Raw genomic sequence first — 22,919 nt, forward strand, 5'->3', positions numbered from 1 at the left:
AGTTGATGATGATTTGACCTCTAAAGCAATGCAAGAACGTGAGATCCCACTTGGAAGACGGAGAGTTGTTGTCCGATGGGTAGGAGTCGGAGGTTGGTGCAAAAGGAAGGAAGGTCTCTTTGCCCTCGCGTGGACAAAGGAAGCGGAGTCACGCCGGCTCTGCTAATCCAGCCAGCACAACCACAAAACTTGCGCATAGACAAAGCCTCTGTGTATGTCATTGTGCATATAACAATGCCAGTGTTTAGTACAGTTGATCACATAGGCCAAACTGGAACAACATAACAGGGAATATCACAATATGCTTTGTTACTGAAATGTTTCAGGATAGACAGAACAAAAGCACACAGATCGGCGATTATCATTAGCCTACCTGGTTTCTAGACTCTGGACGGCTCTGCACACTGATCAATGGCTCAAATGGGTCATGTTGAGCAATTACGAAGTTGCTTATACAAATTCGAAGTGGAAAGTTCATGCTGCATTATATGATATGTCTACAACTTGGCACGGAACACATTTCGTACACTGTCGAGCCCCGAGGGACCATCGTAGATTTGTTGCTCAACAATGCGGGTGTTGATCTGTTTTGAAATTGTGAGTTAGAATCATGCGTCGAAAGGGAAAGCAGAAGGACTTACATGCTGAGGGCCCAGGTCCTCGACCCTTTCGACACCGAGCAAGCGCATGCAAGTCTTGGTCTCGTCGGATAGAACTAGAATCGATGATTAGTACCAATGTAGCCAAGCATCTATGAAGAGTCTTACTTTGCAAAGTACGCTTCACACCCTCAACACCACCGGCACCCAGACCCCAGAGTGCCGGCCGGCCAACTCCAACTCCTCTTGCACCCAGACAGAGAGCCTTGACAACATCTGTGCCACGGCGGATACCGCCGTCAACCCAGACCTCCAGCTTATCAAACACTTCGGGGCAGTATTTGCGGATCTCCAATAATGTGTGCACCGCCGGAGGCGCGGTATCCAGCGCGCGACCGCCGTGGTTCGACAGAATGATACCCTTAACTTGTGGGGTGTGAAGGGAGGCAATGTACGCGTCCTCGTGCGTCTGGAGACCCTTGAGAATGATGGGCAAATCGGTCTGCGTGGCCAACCACGGCAGAGTCTCCTTCCACGTCAACGAAGGATCGGTACCAGCGAAGAGCTGTCGGCCCACGCCGCCTAATTGGGCCGAGTCATCCGAGGACTTCTTGTCGGCGGCCATCGCGGCGCTGGCAACCGGTGCCGACGCCCCGACAGCATTCCCGCGTTCGTCGTCTTCACGCTTCCCGGGCACCGGAGCATCCAGGGTGAGAACGATGAATTTGAAGGCCTTGAGCTTCTTGATGCGCGCCAGCATCGCCTCGCTCTTTTTGCGATCCACCTGCACATATAGCTGCCATCCGAACACCTGGTCCGGGGCGGCGTCTTGCACAATCTGCTCTGGGGTCATCGATGCATTGTTGGAGACGATCTGCATCGCACCAAAGCTGCGACACGCTTCCGCGATACCTGCCTCGCCAGCGGGATGGCCCAAGCGCGCCATGGCGGCGGGGGAGACATAGATCGGCATCCCCAGGTTGCGGCCCAGTAGCTTCGTATCCAGGTCACACTTCGTGCAGTCCACAAATACGCGGGGGCGCAGAAGGATTGACCGGTATACTTCTGTGTTAAAGTGTTTGGTGACTTTGTCATCTGAGGCGGAATAGTAATAGGCCCAGGCCTTTTTGCTGATGTTTTTTGTGGCGACTTGTTCGAAATCGTCCATGTTCAGGAGGGATTCCATTGGTGGCGGCCCTTCTGTCTCTGCGGCTGCTGGTGCCGGCTCTGCTTGTACTTTGGGTAGGGTGTCTGCGTTGATAGTCCCCAGGAAGTTTTCGGGCTTGAGGTTCTCCTCCAGAAGCCCTGGAGGATGGATTGGGTCGTATTCTTCAGTGGCGTCTTTGCCTGCGAGCTTGAGGATGATCTTGGCACCGCCCGGGTGATCAGATAGAAAGTTGGTGACCTTTCGCAAATAAAGTCAATTTTTTTTACCATGAGCCTTGACTAGGACAATTGAGGCTGCTCATACATCGTAAACCTTTCCGTAGAGGATCACCCAGCAGCTCTCTGCGGTGTTGTGTTTTGCGACTAAAGGGACGTTAGCCTTCATTGAACTATTGCTCATGTGAAGCACGATGGAGTGTATCGTGGTGAGTTGCTAGTCGCTATCCAACATACCTTCCGCCGCATCGAATACCTTGCTCATCTTGACGGATCGCAGAGCTCAGCTATCGGATTGAGAATGAGAGACAATGAAATGAGCAGAATGCGGAGAAGGAAAGAGAGGAGGAAGCAGAAGAAGAGGAGAAGTGAGGAGAAAAGGCAGCGTAGCCAAGGAGTGAGAGTCGGACCGACATGCAGTTGCAGGCCAAGCAATGGATGGATGAATGCAATGTCCAGACCCCCATTTTAGTAGCCGAGCAGGAAGATGGAAGTACGGTTGATCGGCTTATTGAAGACCGATAGCAGCGGGCTGATAAGCGTTCTAAGGTTCAAAAGATGGGGGAGGCGGTGGCTCTCTGACCGAGTTGGGTAATCTCGATAGCCGACGGGTTCTGGCGTTGAGGATTAGAGAAGGGAGAGTCGTCATTGGTGGAGAAACCCAAAAGGCCAAAAGGCTGATATCATCGCTTCCCGCTCCCTTCAAGGTTCACTGCACTTTGTTACTGCAGTGCAGTCCTTCCTCTGACTTACACAGTACACAACTCCAACAGGGCTACTTACCGATGTAACTAGTCAAAAATCTCTATACTCGCTTGAGCTATGTTCTGCAAAAACTGTGTGGCATCCCGAGACTCGCCAAACATCTCCAACACTGTCAACACTGTTTAATTTCGCAGCGTGTTGCTAAAGATGGTCTGATGCAATATCGCGTCTTCCAAACTAAGCCACTTCCAGCTGCTGCAGGTCCACGTGAGCGGCAACAAGAGAAAAAGAAACTCAGCGGTCAACCAGCTGACACTCTTTCCAGTTCAAAAGAGAATGCGTTCAAAACTCCCTTGAAAAAGTCGGTCTGCCAACAACAAGAGACGACTCTGACGTCGGGAAGCTGTTGCTGGCACAACTCACTCTTATCCGTGCCTCACCCTGCTCCATCGACGAACCACATCAGACACCACCTGTATGACGCGTCGCAATGTTTGAGGTGCGTCAAAGAACTAACCCGAACCTCTCAATCCTCGTCCTCGATGACAAGTTGCTGGTCGCATGCTGATTCCAAGGACTACTCACAGCGTCGCGCCGCAGATCGCTACCGCCTGCGAATGCACCGTGCCCGCACGGTGGCACTCACCTCCGACGAGATCGTGGAAGTCCGCGCCGCCCAGCGCACCTTCGAAGGCGCCTACGTCCGCACCGCCCTCTCGCAGTTCTCCTTCGCCCTCGTCGTGCTAAAGATCTTCACCAGCGAGTTCTACAGCACGGGCGCGTTGTTCGCCATTTACGGCACCGGCGTGCTCATGATCGGCCTCTACCGCCGTCAGCAGGGCAACAAGCAGTTCTTTTCGGAGCTCGGGGAGGATGGGATCAATCGGCACAAATTTCGGACCAGCGGGAATGCGGTACTGATCCTCACGGCCTTGAGTATCGGGGCGTATGCTACACTGATCGGGCTTACATTGAGGTTGAAATAATAGCGGGACTCTCGGTCGGCCGACGCAGATCTCCGGCAGTGCTGTATCGACGAGGGCGGTACGAGAGTAGTAGAGGGCATATGCCCAGGGCTAGATGCGAGAGCATTCTCAGGGGCCTTCGCGAGTGCTCTTGGGTGACCAGCGCTGCGGACTGGTGACCAGGGCGTGAAGATGACCACTCAATTGCTGCGACAGGTAGAACGTAAGGGCTTGGCAAATCAGATGGTGGAAGACGGAAATCGGGTATCACTGTTACCACTGGCATGTGGTGAAGAGAGCACGAGACAACCTACTCGAAGCGTGTCGTTCTGGGGAGATCCTCGATGGGGATCGCTAGCCTCGAAACGTCACACGACTGTGCACAGCCTATGTGGGCTTCTGATTTGAGGCAGTCCATTCGTCACGCCAACGCATTCCGCATCCCTCCTTCCCATAGCACGTCAATGACACAAATCCCTCGAATAGGGGGGGGGGGGGGGGGCGAGACTGCCGGGAACAGGATTTGAACCCAGATCTCCTTATGGAAACCCAGCCGCGTATAGACTTGACGATCTGCTGCCTGTCATTCCCGCCTCAGGCAATAAACAAGGCCTCAACACGGTCACGACCGTGTCACTTGCCTTTTCTTCTCCACTTCGTTGTGCTTTGATGGTATTCAGCCTTAGCGATTTAGGCATTTGGGCAGTAATACGAATCCACGACATCTTGAGTCGGTCGAAAATATCAAATCATTCTGGTTCATTCTATCTTCACCTGGGTAAGCTCAAACTGATTGACAGCTATGATAATCTCTATCTCCATGCAAACATCTACACCACCATGCATCGTAACACCATAATCGCTCGCCGCATCATAAATTTTTCATGCCCCACCATCTCCCGGGTATAATCATAATAGAACATACAACAAATCAAACAGGAAAGAAACATGCCCGCTCAGCTCTCGATAACGACCTTAACGACAGGCTTACCCTCTTCATCGACACCCTTACCCGCCAGCGAGAAGGCCCGATCCCCATCCGCAAGCTTGACCCGGTGCGTCACAACCTGCTGCTCCACAGTGTCAAACTTCCCGCTAGCCATCAGCGCGATAGCAGCGGGGTACGCATAGCCGTCATACCGGAAGACCCCGATGATATCGACCTCGCGCAGGGCGGCCGCGCCCACCGGCAGGGTCTGGATGGGGTTCCCCATCCCGATCTGCACCAGCACCGCACCGGAAGCCGCAGCATAGATGCCGGCCTGCACGCAGGCCGGCACGCCCGTGCAGTCATACACGCGGGCGAATCCCGACGTCGCACCGCCCGCCTCCTTCAGCGCCGCGGCCACCCGCTGCGCGTTCTGTAGGGCATACGTCGTCTGCTCGGCGTGCGGCGCGTCCTTGGGGGGCGGCGGCGGCGAGCTGGCGGGATCGGCCTTGGGGATCAGGGCGGTCTTGAGCCCCAGGCCGAGCGACTCGGCGATGGCCAGCCGCGAGGCATCGATATCGGCGACCAGGATGGAGGAGAAGTTCTCGGAGACGGCCAGCGCGGCGGCCAGCAGGAGGCCGATGGCCCCCGCGCCGAAGATCAGCGCCGGGGTCTTCTCGCCGACCGACTGCGCGAGCGCGACCTCGTCCCGCGTCGGGGGCCGCGACCGCCGGATCGCGTGCAGGCACACGGCCAGGGGCTCGACCAGCGCGCCCCCGGCGTAGGAAACGCTCTCCGGCAGCTTGTGGCACATGTCCGCCGGGTGGTTGGTCAGCTCCATCAGCGTGCCGTCCAGGTGCGGGAAGACCTTGGCGCTGCTGCGGAACTGCATGTTGAGGCAGATGTTGTAGCGGCCCTGGCGGCAGAGCGCGCATTGGCGGCACGGCAGGCCGACCTCCATCGCGACGCGGTCGCCGACCTGGTGGCTGGTCACCTCGGGCCCGATCGCCGTCACCACGCCCGAGGACTCGTGGCCCAGGCACATGGGCGCCCGCACGACGAAGTCGCCATTGCGCCCGTGGGTGTAGTAGTGGAGGTCGGAGCCGCAGAGGCCGGTGGCGCGCACGGCGACTTGGACTTCGTTGCCTTGGGGCGGAGAGAGGGGTCGGGATTCCTGCGGTGGTGGTCAGCTGCGGTTCAACTGGGTGATGGGTGTTGTTTTGATGGGAAATGCGGGGTTGGATATAGTTGGTAGCACTTACTAGACGAAGGTCTTTGGCGCCGTGGAGGACGAGCGCTGTGGTGGTTGTAGGGGTAGCCATGGTGAGCTCAGTCAGGGACTTGTTTGAGGAACGTGAGAGTGTCTCTAGACTGGAATGGGAGGAGGGGAGGAGCAGTCATGCTTTAATTTGACTCAGGTGGAGAGATGAGGGGATTGGGACTGAAGCGGTACCCGGCGTGGGGTCAGCCCGGACTTTTCTCCGCGTCGGGTTTTGATCCCGTTACTTCAATAGCCGACGTATTATCCGCGCATAGAGGATGTATAGTATAGTACAGTACAGTATCAGTATCTTCTTGACACACTGGCAAAATACGCGACAGTCTAGCATGAACAGATGGAACAGATAAAAGATAGCTAGACAAGCACATCAAATCCTAGCTACAGCTATATTCACTCAGCGCTTCAAGTGGGAAAGCCATTTGAAGTATCTTGTCGGATTGTCGGACAAAGGACTGCCTTTGACCCCAGTATAATACAGTTCTGTCCCAGTACTGTAACCCGCAGGTAATACGCAACACAACCCCCACGCGATCGCTGGAGCAAGACACAATCAAAACAGCCAGTCGCTGGAACTTGATTGAATAGGAAGGAAATAGGCAAAGCTGCGATGGGGTCATTGCGAGATAGATAATGAATAATCACATGTGGCTCTTAAGTTCAGTAGTAGTTAAGTTAACTTTCTAATCTTGCATTTGTCCTCCTCTCCTTCCTTCCTTCTTCTCTTCTCTTCATCCTCAATCGCATCTCGCAATTTCTCCCACCAAGATTGAATTACCCCGCGCACACCCCTCTTTCACCCCTCCAACTCTGACATCATGCCCGCCGCATTGTTGATCGGTGCAATCACCCATTCCCGCAAGGAATGGGAAGATTTGTCCTCCATTCTTACCCTCAAGGTGAGGAGAACAAGCGAGCGCATGCAACCACCGAGGCGACAACGGAGCTAAAGCGTTCGATCTAGGAATTCCCGGAGGGCGCCCGCGACGACTTCATCCGCAACTGCAAGGAGGGCCAATACGACGACGTGGTCGCGATCTACCGCTCGAATACCTCCACAAAGGTACGATCTTTGCCCCCCCCCCCCTGATCTTTCCATGAGACATACCAACATTTAATGCTTGGGTAGTTCACCGGCCCCTTCAACGCAGAGCTGCTCTCCGTCCTTCCCAAGTCCCTCAAATACATCTGCCACAACGGGGCAGGCTACGATAACATCGATGTCAAGGGATGCACAGAGAAAGGTATTTTCCCATGCTTGCTGGTAGGCATCAATTGCTAAAGACCGGGGCTCAGGAATCGCCGTCTCCAGCACCCCCGTCGCGGTCAACAACGCCACAGCGGATGTGGGGATCTTCTTGATGATCGGCGCGCTGCGCCAGGCTTATATTCCCATTTCTTCGCTGCGCGAGGGTAGGTCATTCTGCACTCGGGGGGTGTGAGGGTTGATGCAGATATTAATTCGAGTAGGTAAATTCCTAGGACAAACGGGGCTTGGCCGTGACCCCCAGGGTAAGGTTCTGGGGATTCTGGGCATGGGAGGCATCGGTCGCGTGAGTTGCTGTCCATTACCGGGAAGACGAGACGAGTTGGGTTTGCTGACCTGGGAGGATAGGAAATGGCCCACCGTGCAAGAGCCTTTGGCATGAAGATCCAATACCACAACCGGTCACGGCTGTCTCCAGAGCTCGAGGGAGACGCGACGTATGTCTCCTTCGATGAGTTGCTGGCCACCTCCGATGTTTTGAGTCTGAACCTGGCGCTCAATGCGTCGACCCGTCACATTATCGGGGAGAAGGAGTTCCAGAAGATGAAGGACGGGATTGTGATCGTGAACACGGCCCGTGGAGCGTTGATTGACGAGAAGGCCTTGGTTGCTGCGCTCGAATCCGGCAAGGTAAGATACCACCTCGAAAAGGATGTTGGATTGCATGTTGATGATCACAGGTTCTGTCTGCCGGTCTGGATGTCTACGAGAACGAGCCTGAGATTGAGCCGGGCTTGGTCAGCAACCCTAAGGTGATGCTGCTGCCGCACATCGGTACCATGACGTACGAGACGCAGCGGGAGATGGAGCTTTTGGTGTTGAACAACCTGCGGTCGGCGGTTGAGAAGGGTGAGATGATCACCTTGGTGCCGGAGCAGAAGGAGGCGTTCGGAAAATAAGATGCCGCAGTCTAGAATGACGGACTAGATTGGCCACATTTTTGGTGGGACCTGGGAACCAGCGTATATATAGATATAAAGAGAGCTTGTCATCCCCATTGCTGTTGTAAGTCGTTGAACGACACAATACATTATTGGTCACGTCGTCGCACTATCCTAGTGCAAAAGTAATAGGCGTATCTCGAATTGAGAAATGACCGGTGGCCCGATACTGATGCATTTCAATGACAATCAAAAATATAAGCCACCCTACTCCAACTTCCGCGCCCGATCTTTCGCAATATCACACATCGCCTAAAGCATGCAATTAGCATCCCTCCACCACAAGATTATCCCCGCCAACATACCTGAATAGTCTCCTCAACCTCCACCTCGGCATCCCCTCTATCAATCCTCTTCCGCATCTCCTCCATAATCACACCCCTATCCCTCCCATTGACAAATGTTCTAAAGCCATCAATTAGCCCCCCTCAGTCCCAGAAAACCCAACCCCATCAGAACAAAAAAATAAACGTACACAAACCGCAACCCCGGAAACTTCTTCTCGTACTCGGCATTCAAGGCCCGCAGTCGCTCCGCCTGCTCCTCCGCCCCCGTGTTCAGCTGCGCTTGCTCCTTCCTGCTGAGCTCGCTCAGATGCTCCGTCGGGCCGGCCTTGGGCTGTCCCAGCCGGGGATGTGAGCCCAGGATCCCGTGCAGGATCTCGCGGTCCTTGGAGGAGTCGGCCGCGGACAGGGCCGACATGCGGCCGCCGACGGCGTCGATTAGTCTCGCGTAGCTGTCGAAGGTCTGGTGTGCGAGGACGGGCGCCATGAGGGTGTGCAGTTCGGGCGATGGCTCGAAGAGGGTGTCCAGCACTTGGAATTGGCGGTTTTGGGGCTCTGACGTCAGGGTTGCGAGTGGGGGGAGGGAGCTGGACATGGTGGGTGGGTGTGGATGGAAACGGTTGGGGTAAGGTGGGTGTAGAGGGGATTGAGTTGATTTCTGATACAGATAAATAGAAGAAGGCGTTCCGATCCAAATAAGATGATGATATACTCGTGCGGCCGCGCGGTGGTGGTCCCCACGTCGGCCGTCTCCGAGCGGGTCTAGCCGAGAGCGCGGCGATAGTGATTGATGCTCTTATGTACTGTCCTCGGTAAGAGTTGGGCGCTCTGTCTTCAGCTTGTACTCGCTAGGCCACTCGTTAGAGCTGAAGTCCTCTACATTGTATATGATATAAGTGTCTCTCGGAGTAATAGCCTGGGATATGTGGCCCGTGGACAAATACGAAGCGAGTCCTATTCATATTGCCAATCTGTATACAAATCAAAAGCATGCAAACCAAAAACACGTAAGGATCCCGATAAGTCAAAGCATAAAAAAAAAAACGTCAAACAGAAATATCACGATTTCAAATCAACTCAAACCACCATCAACAAGGTCAGCAACCATGATTTAGAACCCATGATTTGTGACACCTCAGCTGATAAAGTGCGCTTCGCGATCAACAGACACTTCCCCCGACGCGTCGAACAACAATTGAACGCGTTCAAAGAACCCCTCGCTCACCACTCAGTGCAAAGTGAGCATCACTGACAACGGAGTATCAAGCCCATTGACTCGATACCTTCAAATCCCAAATAAACCCTCATACAGTCAGTTATCAACTCCCGTATCATACCTGAAGGGCCTCGCGGGGTTGGTACATTCACCGCAATGAGACTCGTCGTGCACATCACTTTCCTGACTATCAGCCCGTCTATACCGACCCTCGTCTTCTTCCTCATTGACTGATTCGGTAGTCATCTTCTCTCTCATCTCCTCTCTCTCTGCCTCTTTCTCCCCCTCTCGCTTGCCCTTCGTGTTCAGCTTCGCGTTCAGCTTCGCGTTCAGCTTCGCGTTCAGCTTCGCGTTCAGCTTCGCATTCAGCTTCGCATTCAGCTTCGCATTCAGCTTCGCATTCAGCTTTGCATTCAGCTTTGCGTTCAGCTTCGCGTTCACCTTCGCATTCAGCTTCGCGTTCACCTTCGCGTTCAGCTTCTCCCGGGTTCCCTTACCCAGGGCTCGCAATTGCTTCCTGCTGCGAGCCTTCTGCACCTTCCGCGGACCATTGTTCCCTTTAGCTGTCTTTAGCCCTGGAATCAGAGTTGTTCGAGAAACTAATGTCATATTGCGCGATGTACTGTTGGTGTATGTACAGTATTGATGCCCGTTCCGAACCTCGTAGCGTCGTGCTAGTCTCAGTATCCACTTCCTTATACACAGGTACAAACCTCGGTACTCAAACGAGAGACCACAGCCTTTCCAGAACTTGATGTCAGTTTAGAAAAAAAATGCCTGAGTAGACAGAGAAGCGCTCCTTTATATACGAGATACCGGCCAAGCTAGTTAGGCATGCATGCGCTGGCACAGGGTAAGGGCCATGGCCCGTGGTGGCCCAAAGGCCGTGCGGGCCGCGGGCCGTGACGTAGTCTCACTTGACTCTCAGTCACAGATTCTACGTAGAACCTACTGGAGTCTATATTCCACACATGTGCTTATTATTATGTATGAAAGAGGGCCACAGAAGGCTGAATAAGTGCGTGCCAGAAAGGTATCGTAGCGATCTTGACTCATGAGTACTGCGAAGCATTATTCCCCCTTAGTGGATTAGGACCTTATTCAAAAAATACTCGAATGCAGTCTGGCCTCCATAACTGCTTCTGATGATACTAATGTTTCTATGGCATATAACAGCTGTTTGTCCTATTTATCATCCCACTTTTCATAGAATACTATAATACCTACTTGCGTATCACCCTGTTACATCGTTTCATAGTTAAGTGGGATGTAGAAAATGCTCCTCAAAGTTTGTCAAACCTCCTGCTATGTTGTAATGTATAAGCAGTATGTTACTGTCAGCTGAACCAGACCCGCGAGGGACCTTCTTTATCAGTGATCGATAAGAGTGTTGTCACGTGACCATCCGGACCAGCTGCGGGGAATGCGTCCGGGGAAAATGCAGCAGAAGGAAGGAGCTTCTGTTCTTGTCTCCACGAGGAGAGCGACGACCTCGTGTTGCATCCTCCATGGATCTCTACGCCTCCCCTCCGAAATCCTCCACCAACCCCATCTCCCCCTCCGCCGTCACCACCCCAGGAACCCGCGAGCCGAAGCTCCAACTCCCCTCGACCACCGACCCGCCCGGTCCGCAGAACCCGCCGCGACCGCTCGTATGGCTCATCTTCGGCGCGACGGGCCACATGGGCCGCTCCCTCGTGAAGACGGCCCTGAGCCGCGATGATCTGGTCGCCGCCGTGGGCCGCACCTTCGAGAACAGCCCCGAGGCGATGCGCGACCTCGAGGCCGAGCACGAGAACTGCCTGGGCCTGCTGTGCGACGTGCGCGCCCGCGAGACGGTGAAGCAGGTGATCCAGCGGACGATCGCGCGCTTCGGCCGCATCGACATCATCGCCAACTGCGCCGGGTACGGGGTGATCGGCGCCTGCGAGGACCAGGACGAGTACGACATCCGGGACCAGTTCGAGACCAACTTCACCGGCACCCTGAACATCATCCAGCTCTCGCTGCCGCACTTCCGCGAGCGGCGGGCCGGCCGCTACCTCATCTTCAGCTCGACCTCGGGCGCGCTGGGCGTCCCCGGCCTGGGGCCCTACTGCGCCTCCAAGTACGCCGTCGAGGGGCTGATGGAGAGCATGCTGTACGAGGTGGACCATTTCAATATCAAGACCACGCTGGTCGAGCCGGGCCATATGCGCCGGGATGACACCGGGGACTTGGTTTCGGATCATATGCATCGGGGTTTGTTTGGTGGCAGCGGTGGGATGGGTACCAATGAGCATAATCTGGCGTCCCCGCTGCCGCTGTATGGGCATTTCCTGGTCAAGCCGCCCAGCGAGCCGTATAATGTCTCCACCTCGCCGGCGGCGCATGCCAAGAGGATGCTCATGTGGCTGGGCGACAAGCAGCCGGCGAGTGCGGTCAAGGCGGCGCATCTGGTCTGGCAGCTCGGGCATTGCTCGTACCCGCCCTTGAGGCTGATCTTGGGGACGTATGCGGTGGAGAGTATCCGGGATCGGCTCAAGTGTATCATCGAGGAGATCGAGGATTGGAAGTATTTGAGTTTCCCTTTGGCTTCGGCTGCGGCCGGTGAGCAGCAGCAACAAGCACAGCCCGGGGCGGCGACGTCGGGAGGGAAGGATGCAGGTGCCCGAGGCGGGGATAGCAGTGGTAATGGACAGGAGAATGAGGATATGGATATGAGGTGATGAGGAGTCACAGAACTTGACATCTCCTTTTACTCGAGGTCACACCAAACTGCGCCTCTGGCGCAACCCCAGCTTCGACAGTTCGTCTTCGACAATGAAATCTGTTGCCACACAATCGATATAGGGACAATGCTTCAAAAAGCATGTACCATCATCCGATAGGGCAATTGAATGAGACCACTCCGACATTGTGGATGGGACTCGAGTTGCAGGCTTGGCTCCATTCCAACTAATAGAACCTGTTGGCTTTCGGGGTTTCGCGAAGGCACTAGATCCTATAGTCCTTTTCTCTGACGAGAAAACCGAACAGCTGTCTTACGACACGAGATCCACTGTTTGTACTATGACTCGAGATGGATTACATTTCATAGACTACTATACACACAAGCCACTTGACGGTAATCGAAGACATCGCTGAAGAAGGCTGCACGGAGCTCTAGCTGAGCAGGATGTAATCTGTAGGCTAATCATATAAAAAGCTCGTCCAACCACTATTCTTTCACGAAAAGGTAATCGCCATGATAGACTGGGGTGAGGTACGAGTCACCCACGCCGAACATCGGCATATGCCAATCAAGTCTTCGATCGAGTTCCTCCTCTGAATCAAAGCTGTGTTCGTTCGCCTTCTGCTATTCCTCTCTACACCTCCCCCGGTCGCTCACCTGAGCTTCCCCAACTAAGACTGAACGTTCGATGAGCGGATGCCGAACGAGAACCGGATGCCGGCCTTCGAAGGCGTCAACTCCCCTCCAAGCCCCACTTTTGGTCAGGACCCTCTCACGCATCAGCGCCACTGTATGCGGAACACGCTCAACATCCAGATGGAACACGAACCCGTCCTTACTTGCCGCAAACCCCACCGACAGCTCCGCCGCAAGTCGAAAGATCTCCGCCAAATCACAACACCGCTCATCGCTGCCTTCGCTATCCTCGAGGTCTCGCAGAAGCACGCGGAACGCCTCACACTCCTCCAGCATGCTCAGGGCAAAGCTCCGACAGGCCGCCTCTAAGCTCTCGCCAGCCGCGAACGCCACCCGCCAATCGTCCGATCCTCCATGATAATCCGCCTGCAGGAGGTGCGTCAGCGTCTGCCGCCATTCGTGTGCCTTGGCTCGATCCACTGCCACCATCACCAACCGTCCGTCAGCCTAAGTCCTCAATATATGTCTTCCTGGACCTCGAAACAAAAAACTGTACGCACTCACCCCTCAAAAGCATTTCATACAACCCCCCCCCTAAGCTCCGCGCCAAACGACCAGGACGAACCGCCAGCGTCACCGACCGCCACCGACGGCGTCACATAGAAGAACGGATTCGAAATGATCTTCTTAAAGCACTGCTTCACTAGCACTGTCTCCAGCAAGTTGTGCAGAAACCGCTCTTATGACCTAGCGCTGAGCATCTTGTTGATGGAGGGCCAGTCCCTACACCGACAGAAGGATCCCAGATGCTGGAGAATCGCTTTCTTCTTCATGGGCGCTAACTGCGTGATCTCCGCCGGGCTGCACGAGTACCGTTCCCGGAACCGCTGGATCTGGGCGTACAGTCTTGTCAGATGCGTCTGGAGCAGCTCATCGGTCACGGTAAAGGCCCCATCCTCGGGGCGGTAGCCGAATGGAACGGTCCACAGCAGACTCTGGTTTTCTTTTCGGGGTTGTCGAGGGAGGGGGGTGCCTTTGCCGCCGTTGATGGCGCACCAGGGGCGGGTCACGAAGGGGATGCTCGCGGGGGTACTTCCAGTGGGGGGATTGTGTATTCTTGCCGTGGAGAGGCTCGTCGTTTCTGGGTGATGATTAGGAATGATGGTAGGGAGTTATCGAGGGATCGTTGAGTTTCTGTGCGTAGAGCAGTGCGCGGCGTGGGCTTACCTTCGTGGGCGGGGTTTCTGCACTTTGCTTCGTCTTGCAGGTTGCCTGGGTCATGCTTGAGTATAATATCTTTAGTATAGGATCTCTGCACGAAGTATAATTTCTCTATAGGAAGTAAAAGATGCAGATAGTGGTGTTCACAGTGAATGCTTTGCGAGAGGTATTAGTAGTCACTGCGGGCAACTATGAAGGATAAGTACGGCTCGAGTCCTTTAACGCCAGCTTGACACATTGCTTTGTGGCTGTATACATTGGAGAGTAGAACAATACAATGCAATACTTAAGAATTGTATATACAGAATGCGTTTTCCAGGTGTTATAGGATCAAAGATAAACCTGCTCGTTCGTTCGATGGTATATCATGTTTGTCTTTGTTGTTTGTGTCATGACAATGGCACCCCAAGCGGTCGAACAAGATACGCCCAGAATAGTATCGATCACAAAGAGACCCTAAGGAACAGGATGCGCTGGGGCTTCTTGCTCCAAGTCTCAAGGGCTTTGTCATCTTGTGCAGATGAGGTGCTGAGTCCATCCGCCCTGCCAAGAGCGCTCGAAATATATTGTTCTGATGAGGATAATGACTCCGACGGTACAAGTCTGCACCATACTTCGATGTTCTAAATCCAGAATGAAAGTATAGAAAGTGATTTCAAGAGTGAAGGTCCCGCATAGTATTGCTATACAGGATTTCTCATTAATGAAGACATCACGTACTGTTCCTGCTACATGCAGCTGCGCCACTGAAATTGCCAAGCCACATGGCGTGCGCCGATATAGGACGATGAGTCAGCGCTGCCCCGCAGCGGCTTTTGAAGCTGAGCTGCTTCGGTCTTGTCCTCTTCCCCTCTTCCTGCTGCGTCAGGACAAGGTATCAACCAGAAACAGACCAATTGACCATCTCATCATGCCCGCTCCTATCTATCTCGGTGTTATTGGTGAGTAGTTCCAGACAGCAAAGCACATGTGCTTCATAACGACAACTGCGCTTGGTGTTCCCTGTCCCCCACCAACACGGCCACCCCTCACAAGCAAAGTGCCCACCCATACTGACCAGCCCATCTCCCACCAGGCGTCGGAGGCGTGGGAAACTCCTTCCTCAGCCAGCTGGCGCGCCTACCCAACGCCCCGCAACTGATCCTCCTCGCGCGGTCGACGCAGACGCTCCTTTCGCCGACGCCCTCCTATACGCCGGCCATCCCCGCGGCGGACTGGAAGACCGCCTCGGCGGAGGCGCAGCTGACCAAGTCCGGGGCGCTGACTCCCGATGAGATCGCGGCGTACCTTTCCTCGGCGCCGGGCCGGTCGATTCTTGTCGACAACACGAGCGACCCGGCGCTGGCGTCGTCGTACCCGACCTTCCTGCGCCGGGGGATCTCGATCGTGACCCCGAACAAGAAGGGCTTCTCGTCGGACCTGAGCCTGTGGAAGGAGATCTTCGCCGCCGCGGCCGAGGGCAACGCCCTCGTCTACCACGAGAGCACCGTGGGCGCGGGCCTGCCCGTGATCTCGACGCTGCGCGACCTGGTCGCCACCGGCGACGAGGTCACCCGCATCGAGGGCGTCTTCTCCGGCACGCTGTCCTTCCTCTTCAACACGTTCGCGCCCGTCGGGGCGGCCAGCTCCGCCAAGTGGAGCGAGGTCGTTGCGCAGGCCAAGGAGCTCGGCTACACCGAGCCCGATCCCCGCGATGATCTGAATGGAATGGACGTCGCGCGCAAGCTGACCATCCTCGCCCGCATTGCCGGCCTGGAGGTCCAGAGCCCCGACTCCTTCCCTATCGAGTCGCTCATCCCCAAGGAGCTGGCCGATGTGCCGTCGACGGCGGAGGGCATTGCCGAGTTCATGAGGCGGTTGCCCGAGTTCGATGGCCAGATGACCGCCATCAAGGAGGGGGCCGAGAAGGAGGGCAAGGTCGTGCGCTTCGTCGGCAGTGTCGATGTCGGCGCCAAGAAGGTCCGCGTCGGCCTGGAGAAGTTCGACAAGGACAGCGCCATCGCCGGCCTCAAGGGCAGCGACAACATCATCAGCTTCTACACCAAGCGGTACGGCGCTAACCCCTTGATCGTGCAGGGTGCTGGTGCCGGTGGCGATGTCACTGCCATGGGCGTGTCGGCTGATCTGATCAAGGTCATTCAGCGGTTGCAGTAGATTGGGGTTGGGGTTGGGGGTTGGGCTTAGATAAAAGTTTGACAGGACCGTGAAATATGATGATGATGATGATGATGATGATGATGTATGCTCGGCTGAAAGAGTAGCGCCGTCTGGGCTTGAAGAGTAAGCGCAATGTGCGTAGATGGGTTGGAATGGTTTTGGCCGAGACCCCGGCCCTAGCGGTTCGCAGAATATGCGTAAAGCGACGGATGTCCCATGACTAAATCCTCCCTCGCAGCTCACCAGACAAAGGGTCGTTGTCAAATTGTGGATTCGCAAACCACCTTCCCTTCCGGACCAAAGTCTTCTACGCACCTATCAATGCTGTCTCCTCATCATCTACTAGTGAGTCAATGGCCACCCATCAATATTCTCCCACGAAGACTCTCCAATACGCACCGAAGGCAGAATCCTCAACGCACGACCTAAATTCAACACCCCCTCGAAAAATGCCACTCTGCTACAGTACATACACCATCCCATCCACCCCAACCACCACACCCTCCAACCCTCTCCACCCCCTCAAAACCTAACAACTTATCCCACTCGGCACATTCGTGCACGACGAACTCGTCTTCCCACCGGAGACACTCACATCCGTCCACGTCCAGTCGGAGCAACTGCCCGAGCCGCACACAATATAAATATCAGTGCCCGTGCTCTCGACGGTGCCCTGCACGCCATCGAGGACGAAATCCGTGATCGGAACGCCGGTGGTGGCCGCCTCCGAGGTGTCGTCGTAGTTCTGCTCCACGATGATCCCGTACTCGGTGATCTCGGAGAGCGTGATCTCCTGGTAGGTCACCTCGGAGACGGAGCCGGTGTCGCCGTAGATGGTTTTGATGCGGACGCCTGGGGTTGTTAGCTTATGCGGAACTTGACTTGTTCTTTTGGGCAAGGAGAGGCCTACCGTTCTGCGAGTTCTTGATCTCCGAGTTGTAGAAGGTCACGTTCTTGACGGTGTTGTCGCTGCGGCCGCCGACGGAGCCGATGGACAAGCCGTGGCCGCCGGAGCAGACGCCGCCGGAGAAATAGATGTTCTGTACAGTTTGGGTCAGTTGTTGTTCGATCCTGTCTTGGAAAAGAAGGGGGAGGTTGGGGGCCATTCGGGACGTACCTCGCCCGAGTTGATCGCGACGCAGTCATCCTGGTTGTACACGTTCGCGCCGGTGATGGTGATGTAGGTGCTGTCGCCGATATCGAACCCGTCCGTGTTCGCGGCGCCGTCATCGTCACCGTCCGTGTTGTCGATGGTGATGTCCTCCAGGGTCAGGTAGTTGGAGTTGTCGACGCTGAACACCTGCACCGGGGAGTTCTGGATGTAGATGCCGCTGATGACCGAGTCGGTCAGATCGTGCGCATAGAAGAACTTGGGCTTGGTCTTGCCCCCGTTCGAGCCCTCGTCGTCCCACCAGCGGCTGCCGTCGCCGTTGAGGTACGCCCCGCTGGCCCCGGTCACGGTGATGTCCGTGCCGGAGACGGAGACCAGCGGGCCGGCCCATTCTTCGTAGCCGAAGGTGGTTTCGCCTTCGAAGATGACCTGGCGTGACATTCATTTAGGGTACGGAGGAAGGGTGGAAAGGGAGCGGAATACGTACGTGGGTTCCCTCGTTCAGGTCAGTCAGGTCCAGGGTCGTGCCGGATGGGACGGCCACGCTGGAGAGGATGATGGTCGAGCAGGAGGTCTTCGACTTGCTCGCCGAGGAAGCGCCGTTGGAGCCCGAGAACGTGCAGGTGGTCGCCCGTTTCTCCAAATCGCCCACCTTGGGCGCTGCGGTGATCGCAGGGGGCTCAGGGGCCGGGTTGGCGTTGACGGTGATGGCCCCGAGGGCCAGCGAAAGGAGAACGGCTGAGTTGACGAGCATGGTCGCAAGAGACAACGTGAGTGACAACAAGAAAAACCAAGCTTTCGATTGCCCGTCCTTAGTCGACTTGGCTTTTCTTGGACAAAAGGCTTGGGTGTTGGCCTTAAATACTGCTGGGGAGCGACGGATGTAGTTCCTAAACTCGCGGCGTGAATTTCCGTGGTGGGATTATTGTTTAGATTAAACCCCATGAACCGGCAGTTTCAGCATGATTTGCCGGCGCGAGGACAGGATCCCTACCAGGCTAGGAGATGCGTCTGTGCCTCTGTGATTTGACGATATACATGCCAAATGGTGGAAAATCATGGCTGGCCGTCGGGGTTGCGGTCAGGGCTCGTCTCGAGGAGGATTGGGATGGCGATGAAGATACCCCTGCGGCACGCGCATTGCTGGCGATTGGCTCTAGCAGTACGAGGAGGTCGGAGACGGCTCGGACTGATGACGATTCCACCACCCAAAGTAACAAGATTGAGGGGCTGGTGGCTTGATCCGCCGTTCGGCAGGTCTGCAGCTAGAGTGATCCGGTGCAAGATGAGGAGGTTTGCAGGGCAGCTTGCAGCTCGCTTGGATGTATTCGTCACGGCATAATGGTCGTTCATGCAATGTAGTTACCAATTGGTGGAATGAACTCGTCTCGATCTTGTCCTTGCCCATTGGTCCCTGTCACTTACTCTGTACCGTCTCCGTCCAGCCGAACCCTTGTGAGAAACTATCATGCCATGCAATGCGAGCGGCAGAAGAGCTTGAGAGAGAATGAAAGCAAAGCACTCCCTTCCATGAGGGCCCCTTTTCCTGGACCAAGTCTGCAGCAAAGCATGGCGCACGGACACCACGTGAGCAACAAGCTTCGTCATGCGGAGGCATTCCTGCAGCACTGCATAAGCAATCAATCCCCAGGTTTGGCTAGCAGTCTGACAGCCCGCTTGAGTGGGGCTTGCAATCAGCCTGGAACGCAATGCCAACAACCGTGCATGCAATGTAGCTTGCTGGCTGGCTTGGGGGTAATATGGTTCCAACCCGACAGTGCTTCTTCAATCTTTAGTACATCTTTAGTATAATTAACTCAACACAGCCGGACAAACTTCTTCCGTCACATCTTTTTTAAGATTGGTTGGTTATGATGCCTGCAAGGCAAGGCAACAGGAAGACCTCTCAACTGCGCAATATTCCGACCGGGCGGGGTGTGTGAGAAATCGGTCTGCTCTGCCACCACAGCGACCGTAACTCTAAGCGATTCTCTTCTATAGTCACTTTTTCAAAACATCAGGCAATTGCTAAGGAATCTTTTTGAAACCTTACCTCCGTCCGGAGTAGTACAAGTAGTACAAGATATGTCCGTAGCGTACCATTCTGAACTTGCTAGAGGGTAAATATGGAAGACACTGACTGGGCACGAGCATGCTACTTCCCATACAATAGACTACTGGATCATTTCGCCCGCTCTGAATAGAATAGAACCGACTTGGTGATAGCAAAGATGAGAACTATGCCCAATAGACGACTACTCGGTATAGTTACGCATACAACAAGCGAAAGACGCCGATAAATGGGCAAGTTCTTGGCAAACCATGCCAAGCCTCCCGAGTCTGGGGTTCGGCGATATCTCGTGAATATTCTAGTCAAAACGGCTAGTCGTTGTTGGGCTATGACCCCGGAGCGGTCTTGGCACGGTAACCAGCAGGCCGGGTGGTGCAACGGGGGTGGTGACGTGTTGTGGTGCCGCCGGCCTGCGTTCGAACCGTGGAGAGGGCGAACCTTAGCTTGACGCAAGCAGATAAAAGGCAGAGTAGCCCTCCACCCATCGGGATGAAGAACTGGTATGAAAATCCCGGGGACTGTTTAGTTAGACTGAGGGGTTTTCGTGAGCACTGTTGGGGAGTATGCCTTAAAAAGTAGAATCGATGCGTAGCGGGCTGCTTCCTGACAGTTGTGAGCTTTTTGTGGTTCTTATGGTGGTTGTCGTTAGTAGTAGCCCTTCTGGTTATCCTGAGGCTTACTTAGCTTGCCTTCCGTTCCTTCGCCTTTGATTCTTGATTCTTGGATATGCTATATATGAGTGTGATATCTCGAGGTGCAGATGTGAGTATTCATGGTGGGCCTCTTTGATTCCCCATGTAGACCCGAATGGGGTATGCAGTGGTTGATGCCCAGTGCACCCGCAGTGGAGACCCGGTGACCGGTCGCATTTCCTCCAGTCGCGGCCAGTGCCTTCGCCTCCACCCCGTTGTCCTTCATCAAGTATTGATTCTCCCTCCTTCAAGTATACTGAGTTTGCAATCTTCATCACCCCTCCAATCCGGCCATGGATGCACTACATATCCTCGCTCGACGGATCATGACCCGAACCCAAAAGCCAGGGTCCAGACTCTGATTGGGTTGCTTGGGTCCTCGGCGCATCATCGACTCGTCCCTGGATGCGACCTTGTCGTTGATGTTCCGCCGTCATGGCTCCGTCGCGTCCCGAACAGCTGTAGCTCGCTCTTCCATCTGGTCTCATCAGTTCCATCCGATTGTTGGATTATCCTGATGGTGATCATCGGCCTCACTCCCTGCTCGGGAACTTGCAAGTCTCCAAGCCGATCGCCTTCTCGCCTGGGGGCCATCCTATCTTGAACCGACCACGCCATGACGCTACTGTACGTTCGCGCTGTCGTGCCTTTCGAGGCCGGCGCCAACTCCACCGATGTACTCATCAACGAGGTTCATTTCAATCGCACCGCCCTCGATCTTTACCACTACAAGCTCTACAGCAACGGGACGCTCTCCAATGGCACGGATTGCTATCTTGCATTCAACCAGTTCAAGCCCCATATGCAGACGGAGAACGGGACGGTCATCAAGGGAGTCTCGTGCTATGCGCCCGTCCGGGATATGGGTTCCCATGCAGCAGCAGGCCTGGCCTTCGCCCTGATGTTCTCCATCTCCATTTTCTTCACATTGATCAATTTACGCAAACACGGGCGACGATACTTACCGCATGATCGACGGTGGAGACTTTTGGGTCGCCGAGCCAAATGGATCTGGATGCTCGTGCTTGCCGGCTGCGGAGCGATTAGTTGTTTCATGAGCATCGATGTGGATCGGGACTATGTGGTGAACAGTCCCTTGATTCTGCAGAGTGTCTTCTATACCATTCTCACCCCCGTGATGATGGCAGTCGTGTGGGAAGCTGTTCGGCACTGGTAAGCAGGATCTTCGTCTATGAATCCATCTCTCCCGGACCTTTTCTGACCCGCGACAACCCCCAGGGGCTCTTGGCAGGAGCGACAGATCATCGATCGAGACCCTTACGCATTCAGCAAGTCCAGTACCCGCCGAGGCCAAGAATTCGTGCTGCCGATGATATTCTACGGTTTAGCCCTCGCGAACTTCTTCCTGACCGTTCCGCGCTCCTGGGGGCCGATCGAAAGGCAACGAAGCTTGGAGCAACAGATGGCGGATGCGAAACCTGCCGCGACGGACATCCGATGGCGCATCGCCAGCTTCCTAGCCATGGGTGGCGTTCTCGTTATCTGCTATAGCCTGGAGCACAGTTTGTACCGCTACCGCATCCGCCCCACGAGTACCTGGGGCCAGCTTATGTTCTACCTCAATGCCGCACCCTCCCAATTCCTCGTGGCCCTCGTGTTACTCGGGTTCAAAGTCGGATATGCAATTGCATCTGCGTATGACTGGACGGTGTCACCGTTGAGATATGGTGTTAGCGGCGGTTGGATCTACGGATTGGGTTATACACCCCCGCTCCTCCTGATAATCCTGTTCAACATCTGTGGTCACTGTGAGTTGAATGACGACCAGGCTCTAATCGCTCGTCGCGGTGACCTCGATAGTGCCATCGCAGACGACATGGGCGTTGGCCAAAGGAAACCCAGTTGGTGGACAAAGGGCCGTTCGTTTGTTCGGGAGATTAGGAGACAGTCAACCCAGAAAGACACGGACGAGATGGACCGGTATGTTGAGATGGGAATCATCCATCCAGAGGAGCAGCAGCAGCAACCGGGAGAAGACCCCTTCACCAAACCCAAGCCAGAAACTCAGATCAACACCCGAACTGCCAGTCAAGCCAGCGAAGCAACAAGTATGACGGCAGTGGACAGTGTTTCGGATGTGGCTCACCGTCATATGGAATATGCGACAGAGTCAGGGAACCTGTCGCGGTGCTCGTCGGACGACCCGGCTGCAGTGCATCCTCCACAGAGAGCCAAGGACATGATTGATGGGTAGGCAGGTGGGTACGTGGTACAATCGCTTAATCGGAGTGGACACGATTGTGGAGTAGCCTGTTATGCAAAATACTCAGTACTAAGTGAAATTTTGGCTGTATTGTAGCAACTTCGTGTGATACTATTCTGTGACTCAATCATACAGGAAGTGCCTGAAGACCTCAAGCAACTTGAAATCCACTGCTTAAGGGATGTCCAGATCCATTTCCATAGCCTCAGATTTCTCTTTCGTACTGGGGGGGGGTGACTGTTCAATCATGTTACATGCAAGTGGGAAAATAACACGGACATCGGGGCCAGGCTTGAAAGATTGATTGTGCTGCAGTCCGAGGACCCGCACCGCGTTCTTACCCTGTCGGATTAGCTTTAACATTGAATGGGCGGCTCTTGGCAAGTGCAAACATGGCAAACTCAGGTGACTCACGGCGTGGCCTGCCGCTCCGATTCTCGGCTCCGATAGGTTGTCGGGCTGCGGTGCGGTGTTTCTTCTTCTGCGAGCGTGCCCGTCGAGTCATTAAATCGCGCTTCCCTACCTAC

The 22,919-nt window shown here is 54.9% G+C and overlaps 11 protein-coding genes across 11 annotated transcripts; 5 read left to right on the forward strand and 6 right to left on the reverse strand.

Moving 5' to 3' along the window:
* Positions 1–472: 472 nt before the first annotated feature.
* BO72DRAFT_439494 (FMN-dependent alpha-hydroxy acid dehydrogenase) lies at positions 473–2,605 on the reverse strand. The gene is made up of 5 exons (XM_040943416.1): positions 2,220–2,605; positions 2,071–2,129; positions 768–2,004; positions 642–715; positions 473–584 (listed from the first exon to the last, which is right to left on the reverse strand). Exons 1-5 carry the CDS (start codon positions 2,245–2,247, stop codon positions 498–500), a joined length of 1,485 nt encoding a protein of 494 aa, XP_040796524.1. The 5' UTR covers positions 2,248–2,605; the 3' UTR covers positions 473–497.
* A 123-nt stretch (positions 2,606–2,728) lies between these two features.
* On the forward strand, positions 2,729–4,153 carry BO72DRAFT_452595 (uncharacterized protein). The gene is made up of 3 exons (XM_040945761.1): positions 2,729–2,954; positions 3,013–3,186; positions 3,275–4,153. The coding sequence occupies exons 2-3, from the start codon at positions 3,178–3,180 to the stop codon at positions 3,671–3,673; spliced, it is 408 nt and encodes a 135-aa protein (XP_040796525.1). The 5' UTR covers positions 2,729–2,954; positions 3,013–3,177; the 3' UTR covers positions 3,674–4,153.
* On the reverse strand, positions 4,154–5,968 carry BO72DRAFT_480918 (NAD(P)-dependent alcohol dehydrogenase). The gene is made up of 2 exons (XM_040947660.1): positions 5,843–5,968; positions 4,154–5,754 (listed from the first exon to the last, which is right to left on the reverse strand). The coding sequence occupies exons 1-2, from the start codon at positions 5,900–5,902 to the stop codon at positions 4,609–4,611; spliced, it is 1,206 nt and encodes a 401-aa protein (XP_040796526.1). The 5' UTR covers positions 5,903–5,968; the 3' UTR covers positions 4,154–4,608.
* A 614-nt stretch (positions 5,969–6,582) lies between these two features.
* BO72DRAFT_452597 (D-mandelate dehydrogenase-like dehydrogenase) lies at positions 6,583–8,431 on the forward strand. The gene is made up of 8 exons (XM_040945762.1): positions 6,583–6,758; positions 6,824–6,922; positions 6,989–7,103; positions 7,156–7,272; positions 7,330–7,412; positions 7,475–7,756; positions 7,807–8,324; positions 8,378–8,431. The coding sequence occupies exons 1-7, from the start codon at positions 6,678–6,680 to the stop codon at positions 8,023–8,025; spliced, it is 996 nt and encodes a 331-aa protein (XP_040796527.1). The 5' UTR covers positions 6,583–6,677; the 3' UTR covers positions 8,026–8,324; positions 8,378–8,431.
* On the reverse strand, positions 8,275–8,946 carry BO72DRAFT_389351 (2-oxo-4-hydroxy-4-carboxy-5-ureidoimidazoline decarboxylase; the record flags this gene model as incomplete). The annotated part of the gene is made up of 3 exons (XM_040941761.1): positions 8,275–8,319; positions 8,373–8,472; positions 8,543–8,946. 3 exons carry the CDS (start codon positions 8,944–8,946, stop codon positions 8,275–8,277), a joined length of 549 nt encoding a protein of 182 aa, XP_040796528.1.
* Positions 8,947–9,440: 494 nt separating this feature from the next.
* On the reverse strand, positions 9,441–10,294 carry BO72DRAFT_452600 (uncharacterized protein; the record flags this gene model as incomplete). The annotated part of the gene is made up of 1 exon (XM_040945763.1): positions 9,441–10,294. A coding segment is annotated over exon 1 (509 nt), but the record flags the coding sequence as incomplete, so codon positions are not given.
* Positions 10,295–11,042: 748 nt separating this feature from the next.
* On the forward strand, positions 11,043–12,698 carry BO72DRAFT_271846 (SDR family oxidoreductase). Its single transcript, XM_040940206.1, has one exon. It carries the CDS (start codon positions 11,076–11,078, stop codon positions 12,273–12,275), a length of 1,200 nt encoding a protein of 399 aa, XP_040796530.1. The 5' UTR covers positions 11,043–11,075; the 3' UTR covers positions 12,276–12,698.
* Positions 12,699–12,865: 167 nt separating this feature from the next.
* BO72DRAFT_531823 (uncharacterized protein) lies at positions 12,866–14,197 on the reverse strand (the record flags this gene model as incomplete). Its single annotated transcript, XM_040950400.1, has 4 exons — positions 12,866–13,395; positions 13,542–13,619; positions 13,710–14,057; positions 14,167–14,197. The coding sequence occupies 4 exons, from the start codon at positions 14,195–14,197 to the stop codon at positions 12,905–12,907; spliced, it is 948 nt and encodes a 315-aa protein (XP_040796531.1). The 3' UTR covers positions 12,866–12,904.
* Positions 14,198–15,002: 805 nt separating this feature from the next.
* Positions 15,003–16,522, forward strand: BO72DRAFT_452602 (homoserine dehydrogenase). Its single transcript, XM_040945764.1, has 2 exons — positions 15,003–15,078; positions 15,213–16,522. Exons 1-2 carry the CDS (start codon positions 15,048–15,050, stop codon positions 16,289–16,291), a joined length of 1,110 nt encoding a protein of 369 aa, XP_040796532.1. The 5' UTR covers positions 15,003–15,047; the 3' UTR covers positions 16,292–16,522.
* A 301-nt stretch (positions 16,523–16,823) lies between these two features.
* On the reverse strand, positions 16,824–18,470 carry BO72DRAFT_520720 (glycoside hydrolase family 28 protein; the record flags this gene model as incomplete). The annotated part of the gene is made up of 4 exons (XM_040949727.1): positions 17,893–18,470; positions 17,412–17,834; positions 17,205–17,334; positions 16,824–17,146 (listed from the first exon to the last, which is right to left on the reverse strand). Exons 1-4 carry the CDS (start codon positions 18,157–18,159, stop codon positions 16,824–16,826), a joined length of 1,143 nt encoding a protein of 380 aa, XP_040796533.1. The 5' UTR covers positions 18,160–18,470.
* A 1,923-nt stretch (positions 18,471–20,393) lies between these two features.
* BO72DRAFT_439517 (DUF2434 domain-containing protein) lies at positions 20,394–22,671 on the forward strand. The gene is made up of 2 exons (XM_040943417.1): positions 20,394–21,341; positions 21,408–22,671. The coding sequence occupies exons 1-2, from the start codon at positions 20,785–20,787 to the stop codon at positions 22,381–22,383; spliced, it is 1,533 nt and encodes a 510-aa protein (XP_040796534.1). The 5' UTR covers positions 20,394–20,784; the 3' UTR covers positions 22,384–22,671.
* Positions 22,672–22,919: the final 248 nt, after the last annotated feature.

Source organism: Aspergillus fijiensis (assembly GCF_003184825.1).
Source record: "Aspergillus fijiensis CBS 313.89 unplaced genomic scaffold BO72scaffold_74, whole genome shotgun sequence".
Taxonomy (NCBI): Eukaryota; Fungi; Ascomycota; class Eurotiomycetes; order Eurotiales; family Aspergillaceae; genus Aspergillus; species Aspergillus fijiensis.

Bases quoted from the DNA above. Each gene is read 5' to 3' on its own strand.
- BO72DRAFT_452602 (XM_040945764.1), top strand. From the start codon at position 15,048: ATGCCCGCTCCTATCTATCTCGGTGTTATTG. The intron at 15,079-15,212 runs GTGAGTAGTTCC...ATCTCCCACCAG, and splicing joins TATCTATCTCGGTGTTATTG to GCGTCGGAGGCGTGGGAAAC.
- BO72DRAFT_271846 (XM_040940206.1), top strand. From the start codon at position 11,076: ATGGATCTCTACGCCTCCCCTCCGAAATCCTCCACCAACCCCATCTCC.
- BO72DRAFT_439517 (XM_040943417.1), top strand. From the start codon at position 20,785: ATGACGCTACTGTACGTTCGCGCTGTCGTGCCTTTCGAGGCCGGCGCC. The intron at 21,342-21,407 runs GTAAGCAGGATC...GACAACCCCCAG, and splicing joins TGGGAAGCTGTTCGGCACTG to GGGCTCTTGGCAGGAGCGAC.
- BO72DRAFT_480918 (XM_040947660.1), bottom strand. From the start codon at position 5,902: ATGGCTACCCCTACAACCACCACAGCGCTCGTCCTCCACGGCGCCAAA. The intron at 5,755-5,842 runs GTAAGTGCTACC...CCACCACCGCAG, and splicing joins GCGCCAAAGACCTTCGTCTA to GAATCCCGACCCCTCTCTCC.
- BO72DRAFT_452597 (XM_040945762.1), top strand. From the start codon at position 6,678: ATGCCCGCCGCATTGTTGATCGGTGCAATCACCCATTCCCGCAAGGAA. The intron at 6,923-6,988 runs GTACGATCTTTG...ATGCTTGGGTAG, and splicing joins GCTCGAATACCTCCACAAAG to TTCACCGGCCCCTTCAACGC. The intron at 7,104-7,155 runs GTATTTTCCCAT...ACCGGGGCTCAG, and splicing joins CAAGGGATGCACAGAGAAAG to GAATCGCCGTCTCCAGCACC.
- BO72DRAFT_439494 (XM_040943416.1), bottom strand. From the start codon at position 2,247: ATGAGCAAGGTATTCGATGCGGCGGAAG. The intron at 716-767 runs GTAAGACTCTTC...CATCGATTCTAG, and splicing joins TGTGAAGCGTACTTTGCAAA to TTCTATCCGACGAGACCAAG. The intron at 585-641 runs GTAAGTCCTTCT...ATTTCAAAACAG, and splicing joins AGGACCTGGGCCCTCAGCAT to ATCAACACCCGCATTGTTGA.